The 9372-nt window shown below is 31.7% G+C and overlaps 1 protein-coding gene across 1 annotated transcript; it reads right to left on the bottom strand.

Moving 5' to 3' along the window:
- Window positions 1–4742: 4742 nt before the first annotated feature.
- Window positions 4743–7300, bottom strand: LOC117931898 (probable pectinesterase/pectinesterase inhibitor 36). Its single transcript, XM_034852974.1, has 3 exons — window positions 6865–7300; window positions 5709–6035; window positions 4743–5626 (listed from the first exon to the last, which is right to left on the bottom strand). The coding sequence occupies exons 1-3, from the start codon at window positions 7298–7300 to the stop codon at window positions 4935–4937; spliced, it is 1455 nt and encodes a 484-aa protein (XP_034708865.1). The 3' UTR covers window positions 4743–4934.
- Between the last annotated feature and the right edge of the window lie 2072 nt (window positions 7301–9372).

The following is a 9372-nucleotide window of genomic DNA, read 5'->3' as shown; positions in this document are numbered from 1 at the left end:
TCCGATTGAGTAGATTCCAACAGTTGTGAGACTGAGAGTGGCTTCGATGGAAGAGAGAGTTTGCCAAGAAATGGAGACGATGGTGGTGGCGGAGGAGGAAGCCACTTAACCGAAGGGAAAAGAAAAGCTAGAAAATAACAATTTTGCCCTCGAGGTTGAGCTCATCTTAAATACATCGGTCTTTTTTTCAGATTTAAATTTTGATTTTTTTTTTTTTTTAAGAAAAATATGTTTGTTTTTGCATTTTGGTGGTTGTATTTTTATGCTTTTACTTTTTGAAATATGCTAATAATGCTTAAAAATTTTTAGAAAATGACAAAAAATATATATATATTGGAATCAAACATATTTAAAAGAAAATTAGGGCTGATTTGGGGGCCCTTTTTTTTTCATAAAATTGTTTTTAAAAATTCCACCAAACAAGTTCTTAAATTTTGAGATTATTAAATAGGGTGTTTGATATTATTTTTTATTTCAAATGTTTTTAATACAAATATTTTTTCAATAAGTATTTTTAAAAATAATTAATGAAATATTTCTTAAGAGAGTATTTTAAGTGATTTTTTTATTTTTTTTAATATTTGATAAAAAAAAATTCAAACACTTTATTTTCTTCAAAAATATTTTTTATGTTAAAATAATTTTTTAAAAGTATTGTCAAATGGACTTTAAATATATTTTCTAAACTCAAAGCTGTTTTTTTGCAAATGAATTTTTTATTCTTATTTTAAAAATAAATATGACATGTTTGAATTATTGATATAAAGAATAATAGTGAAAAATCTAATTTTGTTTTCATTTATTACAATGATTAAATTATTTATTAGAAATTGAAGTAAGAAAAAAATGGTTGATATAAAGATAAGTCAGAAAGTGATTATGATTAAAGCGTTTTAAGAGTACATTCAATAATATTTTTATTTAAATTGTTTTTAATGAAAATATTTTATTTAAAAGTTTGAAATTTTTTAATTTTTTAAATCTCCTCAACACTTTATTTACTCTAAAAGTGTTTTTTAAAAGTATTGTTGAATGTACTCTTAAAACATATTTAACAATATTTTTATTTGAAATATTATTGATTTAAAATGTTTTTGAGAAAATTATCTCCCAAGAAATTTTTTAGAAAATAATATAAGTGATTTTTTTTATTGTTTTTAAAATGTTTTTTTTTAATTTTAAGTTTTTCTTCAAAAATGTTATTTTAATATTATAAGTGTTTTTTTTTTTTGTCAAACTATACAATTTTTTTTAATAATGATATTAAATTTAAATTTAAATTATAATTATAATTATATATATTTAAAATTTTGAAAATGAAATATGTTGTGATGTCAATTAAAACAATTATTATTAATTTTAATAGGGTTCAAAATTGGTTAGAAATAAACCTGATTTATGACAGTTTCTTTAATAAAACTGACTTCAATCTTCAATCAGTAAATGTCAAATACACGGAAAACATTTTATTTTGAAAATGGGTTTTTGGAATAAAATATAATCTTTTCGGATTTTCTAAATATTTGATTTTATGACCTTTATAAAACGGTTCTAAATTCAATCTATAAATACCAGCAATACGCCTCTTTCCATCTACATTAGAGATCATCTCGCGCTCAGGTATTTTCTTGATCTCTCTCTTTTTCTTCCAGATTGAATTTTGATTATTCCTTCTTCTTCTTCTTGATCTCTCTCCTTTTTCTTCCAGAGATTGAATTTTGATTATTCCTCCTCCTCCTCCTTCTGCTTCTTTTCTCTTTTAGAATGATGGTTGGCGGCAAGTTGAAATTGGAGTTGATCGCTAATGAAAAAATCCGGCACAGAACTTTCCAAAATAGACAAAAGGGTCTGAGGAAAAAAGTTCATGAGCTCTCAACTCTATGTGGTGTTGAAGCATGTATGATCATATGTTGTCCTAATGGCAACGGCACCTATTCTTCTCAACCTTGTGTTTGGCCTGAAAATCACTACGAAGTTGAACGGATAATTAACAAGTACATCAATGAGAGGAAGAAAGAGCATGGAAAGAGGACGGTGGATTTATCTGGGGTTCTTGAAAGCAGGAAGACGAGGGCCGAATTTGAGCTCCAGAAGTTGCAGGAAAAAAATGGTGAAACCAAAGGGCAGACTTCTAAGACTGGATTGGAATTGGATGGGCTTTCCTATGAAAAGCTGATGGAAATTGTTAATAAGTTGGACAAGAAACTTGAGAGTGTGGAGAGTTTGATTGATTTGAAGAGGGGAGAAGCGAGTTTGATGAGTGAGACTCTTGTGAACTGCCCTGATCATATGTCGGGTTTGCCTACAGCTGAGCCAATTGATATCCATGTGGCCATGGATGACTCAGCCTTTCAAGGCTCTGAAATGGTCGATTTGGATTTTCCTGAACTAAGTGATGGAGGGGTTGAATCTGATTTGACCTGGACGATGATGAATTTGGAGAATAACGATTGTCCAGAACTTGGAGGTGAAAAGACATCCAGTAGTCAGCTCCTCTACCAAAGTGATTCAGCTCGTGGGATGTTGGAGGATAACACTGATCCTTCAACTTCATATCAAAAGATGGGGACTGTTCCTACCATGCAAGGCACTGAAACGATCTTCTATGATTTGGATTTTGCTGATCTAAGTAATGGAGGGGTTGAATTTGATTTGAATTGGATAATGATGAACATGGAGAACAACGAATACCCACAACTTGGAGGTGGAAGGGCATCCAGCAGCGACCTCCTGTACCAGAGTGATCCAACTCATGGGATGTTCCAGAATAACACCGATCCTTCAACTTCATATCAGAATATGGGGACTGCTCCTACCATGCAAGGGATGTCGGTATCTTCAACTTCATATCAGAATATGGGCACTGTTCCTACCATGCAAGGGATGTCAGTATCCGAGAATACGATGATGTTTAACACCACTCCCACAAATTCCCTGCCGCATATGGGGTTATCTCAGAATACGATGCCCGACATTGATCAAAGCATTTCTATGGAGCAAATAGCAGCGTATATGCAGTACCTCTTGGCATAGCTTCATTTATTGTATGTTGAACTTCAAACAATTTTTTGACGGTTGTTTGTTCTTTCATTCTTGTGTCTATAATGCTCTGTAACAATTTCTTTTACCTGTATTGACACGGTTCATGTACAGTGTTGCTTACCAATCAATGAAATCAAAAACATTCAAGAACATTCATAAATCAATTAGTCGATTACAAGTAGATATGGCAGTGAACATTCATAAACGACCCATTGTGATAATGCATTATCAATATTATCATTTTTGCTTTTTTAATAGTGATAATGCATTATCTTATCAACTTGTCTATCTTTGGATTTTTCCTTTTTTGCATTTTTAATTTCAAAGTCCAAAATTATCATTTTTCTTCTATTTTCTCAAAGCTTTTTCACTTTTTTCTCCCTCTTTTTTTGGTATGATGTGGAATTTCTCGCTATTTTCATTTTTTTGTGTTTACCTTTTCAAGGTCTATAATATTTAGATTTTAAGTGAAAATTTTGCCAAGCCTCCATAATTTGCAAAATCAATACTTTATCCAATGAAATTTTTTTTTAGACTTTTTACTTTTCTCTCTTTTAAAAAAACTTTTAGAAAATCATACATTAAAAAGCATCTTATGTTAATAGGTATATAAGGAAGGAGAATAATGCTTGCATTGTATTATTTTTTATTAAATTAATATTTTTCTAAATGTTTTTGTTTTTAATTCATGTGAACATAAATCTTATTTCAAATTTTTATTGTTTGGAAAAAAAAATCATTTTTTAAATATTTTTATTTTACTTCTTTTAAAATTGTCATCATATCATTGATTTGGAAAGTTCCATAGTATCTATTTTGTTAGCCCAAGGAGATAAACAAAATGTAATGATTTATCATGATCTGTAAGTTTTAATTAAGCATGATATAAAGTTAAAAATCATTAATTGGAAGACCACATTCAAGTTAAGGAGATAAGGTCATGCACCAGGTCTTAATTAACCTTAAACCCACAATTAATATCAAAGTTCGATCTCTTGAATATAGCTTAATCGTCTAATGCAGCAAATATATGCGTATATGCCGTACTTCTTGGCATAGCTTCATATGTTATATGTTGAACGTCAAATAATTTTTTGATGGTTATTTGTTCTTTCATTCTTGAGTCTATAATGCTATGTACATAATATATATATATGTTAAAAAACATTCATAAATCAATTAGTTTGTTATTTTTTATTTATAATTTTAAAATATTTTACAATGTTTGTTTCAAAAAATTACAAGTACATATATGGCCATGAAATTTAACATTTAAGTTACCATTTTGATGCATGCCTTGCTTTTAGATTTGTGTGGTATGTTTGTTTCTTTCAAGGTTATTTCTACTTGAAACTTAAATAACCCATTGTGTATACACATCATTTCTTTACGATATTTTGTTCGAGAATTGAATTCTTTCCCAGTATTGGATATATTTCATGTTTTCTATCTCTAAAATAAGAAAATAATTGTAACTTTTATATAAGATATAAGAATTTTTAAATATTTACATTAAAAATAACGATTTTAAAAACTATTTATAAAATAAGATACATAAAAATTAGCTTAACATACATAAAAACTCTTATTAAATATATATAAAAAAAAAATTGCCTTCTCACAATATTTTGTCTTATATTTTAGAGAAATCTTATAACATTTTGAGTCCATGCATTGTAATTACAATGAAGATTTTGAACATTATGAGAGTAATAAGACAACATCTATATTACACTTTGGAGATTGCATATTAGGCTTCTCTTTATAGCTGCTTGCATATTAGGTATTTTACATAAGGCAACTCATGTAGTATTAGAGATGGATCCATTATTATTTCACAATACTATCTTAATTACTAGTTAATTACAGACTTAATTATAGTCAGACCTCTCTTAAATTCCAGGAGAGAAGGGAACACCACTAGCAGGAATCCATTTCTCTCCTTGTATGAATCTACTTACTGTGAAAGGCATAGCATCTTCAGCACCATTTAGCACATGAAAACCAGGCCACTTCACTCTTTCCTTTGTCGATGCTCCACCACCTGAATTATTATACTCCCCATAGTATAATGTCGACAGCCCATAGTTTCCACTCCACTCTGTCCATCCTCTTGGATCAATCAAACCATCCAAGTCTGTCTCTAGGAAAACAGTTCTAGAATATCGCTTCCAAGGTCGACCCAAGAAACTCTTGAAAGAGCCTTTAACAGTAGTGAATTCAGGAGACGAGAGAACTCTCGAACCTTGTACTGAAATTCCAGTAGGCTCTTCCGGGATGTCTCTTCCCTGTGCGGTGATCATGTTGGATTGGCGTTTCATTGGTTTTCTCACGTAGATATCACAGTTTTGGAAGACAACTGCGGCATTACCGAATATGAAATCGATAGTGCCATATACATGGCAGTCGCGAAAGAATTGTCTATTAGAGTGGACGTATAATGTGTCTTGATAACCTTTAAAACTACAGCGGTAGAACACCGAGAGGTCCGAGCTCACCCTCATTGCCACTGCCTGATGTTTGTGAGGCCCTGCTCTGTTCTCAAACGTTATGTCTTTTGCCCAAAAGCCATCTCCAGACACACCTGCAAAGGACCAAAACTATGATCAGTAAAATTGAAGGGCACCCTGCCCAACAATTAGAACCGTTGCATTATAGTTGAGTACCAAACGTGGCGGAGCTTGGAGTGGTTGCACCATCGTGGACATTTCGATCAGCGGTGATAATGGTTTTATCAACACCATCACCAACAAACATCACATTGTTCAAGTTTTTTCCGATCTCTACCTTCTCATTGTAGATCCCGGACTTCACGTAGACAACCACTCTTCGAGTCCTCTTATGGACCATGCGGGTTAGTGCAGCAACAGCTTCATTAATTGTCATGTGATTTCCGGATCCGTCCTTGGCCACCACGATGTCTGCCTTGGATGTTTTTGGACTCCATTCAGCTAGCATCACTTCATTTTGGCTCGGTTTCAATGTCGGTTGCACTTCTAAGTATTAATATAAAAAATAATAAATTTCAAGAAAATGCACCTTCATAATAACCACGTGTACTCAATAGGCACCATTTATCACCAATTTTGCTTTGATATGTTTGTATAAAAAGAACATGCAAGTGTCCAAAACAACTAACAAGAAATTTCTTGCAAAGGCAAAACATGTTGGAAATTTTGGTAAATTTGTTTTACATTATTTTAAATCATGATAGAGAAGGCCTATCAAAGATAAAAGAAAAGCACTCATGGTGTTCATGAATTTTTAATTTTATTTAGAATGTGTTTGATAATGATTTTTAAAAAGTAAAAATTTTCAAATGTTATACTTCTTAAAATCATTGTCAAATGGATTCTTAGAGTGTGTAATTTTAGAAAGCGTTTTTAAAGTCTAAAAACGCTTCTAATAACTCAAATGGTGTTTATTTTTTTACTTAATTCTAAATAAAACTTTAATGTTTAATGGTGTTAAATATTAAGTTGTTTGTTTTTGTAGTATTTTATTTATATTAAATATTAAAAAGTAAAAAAAATCCAATATGTTATTTTTTCTATTTAGAAAAAATTAGATATTTTAGTTTTTTCAATTCAATAAAAAATTTATAATAAATTATGAAAAAATAGAAAAACAAATAACCTAAATTCTAAAAACAAATTACTTTCAACAAAAAATCAAAAAAGCAAATACCGTCTCAGTGTCAAATACATTCTTAATATATTTTAACATTCGAAGCATTTATAATTACTCAGTGTCAAACATACTCTTAATATATTTTAAGATTATCATAATGGGATCCGTTTGGCCATTTGCATAGAAACTTACCCTTCTCTGCATCCGTATCCGGCTCCTTATACTTCGCATACAAAGCCAAAGCTTCACTTAGCCACACGGTGAGATTCCGAGCCATAGGAGCCTCAGCCATCCCCTTACCCTCCAAGCCATCCAAACAGGTCCTATGGCTAGCCAGCGCGCTGCTGAGCCACGTACGCGCATCATCACAGTTTCGGGTCTCACCCGAGAGCAACCGGGTCAGTCGGCTCTCGGACTCTTCATAAAGCTTAACACAGTCACCCAGAGCCTCACCCACATAACCCGAATCAACAAGATTCAACCCGTGAAGCCTCAATGAACTCCGAGCCCATCTCCCACCTTGCAAGAGTCCGAAGCGAGCCGTCTGAACCGCTTTGAGCTCTTCATTGCAGGCAACACTGATGGTGAAGGATAAGAGAAGAAGAAAGGTAGTGACCCAAAAAGCCATTTCGGTTGTGATCAAGAATGAACCAGGAGTGGGTCATTTATAGATGGATCAAGAAACCAACACGGCAACACATGGACCATGGTTCAAGCCATGTGTCCCCGGGTCAGATCCCTAGTGAGTGGATGTCTTATATGGAAATTTTAAGTATTGACGCGTACGTTAACGAAAACAAAAAACAAAAAAACTCAGTTGATATTAATTTCCCAAGACTTCGAAAATATCTCTCAGAAAATTATGCTTTATAAATCATGAAAACAATAAAAACAATAAAAACATTAAAAACATTTCCACTATTTCAAATACTGCGAATCAGTCGGGGTGTAATGGAGAACCCTGAAACCATCAGTTGGAAAAGCGATTCCAAGGGGTGGACGCGTTACCGATTGGAAAAGCGGTGGTGATGAATAGGATACGTGTAGGATGGTGATCCCACTACTGCTGAGAAGAGGCCACTGTTTGGACACATGGGCAGCAAGGAAATTAAAAAAACAGAAACAAAAAAAACACTTTGCTTTTGAAAATCATAGTCATCAATGGAGGGTACTTTATGATATGCATTTCAGGTTTCCAAAACCTCAAGTAATATCTATTTTTGTTGTTGCATTCATTTAAGGCAACTTTTGTCATTTTTTTCTCGTTTATTTTCCTTTTCAAAAAATTGTTTCCAATTTATAAATCATGGTTAATTTTGAAATGCCCTTAACGTGCAAGTGAAGAATTTAAATGTCCGAGGTGTAGCATCAAGGATTACGCACGTGTCGAAATGTTTGAGTAGAGGTATTGTCGACAATAGCTCTTGCCATTGCAGTCGACCTTCTCTTAAGCCTCTACTGAAATAACATGGAGACTCCTAATGAGGAGAGGTAGAAAGCTACTACTAAGACTCTTTCCCAGACACGACAGGGTTAAAACTGGCATTTGCTTCCAAGACTCGACAAAAGCTGTACCATTCTAGATGTCGGTTGGATATACTTTTCATTTTTAAGTTTTTTAGAAAAATAAAATGATAATAATGTTAAGAAACATTATAGATATGTTGAGTCCAAATCCTATAAGTTTACATTTTTAGACAAATTAATAGTTTAATATGGTGTCAGAACTTGATTTGATGAAAGGTCATAGGTTTAAACAATCTCTTAACCATTTATTGATAATATTTGGTATCACATTCAAAGTCGTGATAGTTCAACAAATAATTCTTATATAAAATGCAATAAATGGTTAGATCATGTTTGAGAATTGTTTTTAAGAACAGTTTTATGTTCTTTAGAATAAAAGACACAGAAAACATGTTCAGTAACTAAAAATTATTTTTTATTTTTAATCTTAATAACAGAAAATATGTTTTTTGATAACATCTTTTCATTGTTTTCTCTTATTTTCACTTGTTTTGTGAAGATTGTTTTAAGAAATAATTATATAAACATGTAAAAAAATTAAAAATAAAAATTATTTTTTAAAATGTTTAAAGATATTAAATATAGATTAAAAATATTTTAGGTTTTGAAACAAACTTTTGTTATTCAAAAATCAAAGAATAATTTTCAAAAACTATTCTTAAGAACTATTTTCTAGAATTGTTTTAAAAAATAGTTAGCAAATAGACTCTTAAATATTTTTATATAAGAGTTATTAGATTTTATATATTATAAATATATTCGAACAAACACTAGATCAATTGATATTTTTTAAGTTGCTTTTATTTTAAGAAATAAAGTTTGGTAAGAGGATTTCTGGAATGAGAATTTTAGAATGAGAATAGAGGGATATCTCATCTAAACATATAGTTGAAAAATCAAAAGATATGTTGTGCTTTTCTGATAGTCATAGCCCAAATCCTTAGATTAATACCCATGCCATTGTTAGACTAGTCGCATAGCCCGACTTGTGTTGATCGGATGAACTAACCTAGCCCAAGCCAAGTAAATGAAGGAATGCTCGAAGAGAGAAATGCTTGATCCAACACCAAAAGACTAGGAGAAATTTGTTGGGTTTGTCCCCTACATCAACACCTTAGCCACCATATACATTTGAAACAAGAAATAATAGAGTTCTCCGAGATTTTTCACAAT

This window comes from Vitis riparia, chromosome 15, assembly GCF_004353265.1.
Source record: "Vitis riparia cultivar Riparia Gloire de Montpellier isolate 1030 chromosome 15, EGFV_Vit.rip_1.0, whole genome shotgun sequence".
NCBI classification, from domain to species: domain Eukaryota; kingdom Viridiplantae; phylum Streptophyta; class Magnoliopsida; order Vitales; family Vitaceae; genus Vitis; species Vitis riparia.
Note: the sequence above shows the minus strand (reverse complement) of the source record. Positions and strands in the feature narration are given on the sequence as shown.

What these genes read in the sequence shown, in the direction of transcription:
- LOC117931898 (XM_034852974.1), bottom strand. Translation starts at nt 7,300, where the DNA reads ATGGCTTTTTGGGTCACTACCTTTCTTCTTCTCTTATCCTTCACCATC. An exon ending in GGATACGGATGCAGAGAAGG is followed by an intron (nt 6,036 to 6,864) that starts GTAAGTTTCTAT and finishes AATACTTAGAAG; the next exon opens with TGCAACCGACATTGAAACCG. An exon ending in TCCAAGCTCCGCCACGTTTG is followed by an intron (nt 5,627 to 5,708) that starts GTACTCAACTAT and finishes GGTCCTTTGCAG; the next exon opens with GTGTGTCTGGAGATGGCTTT.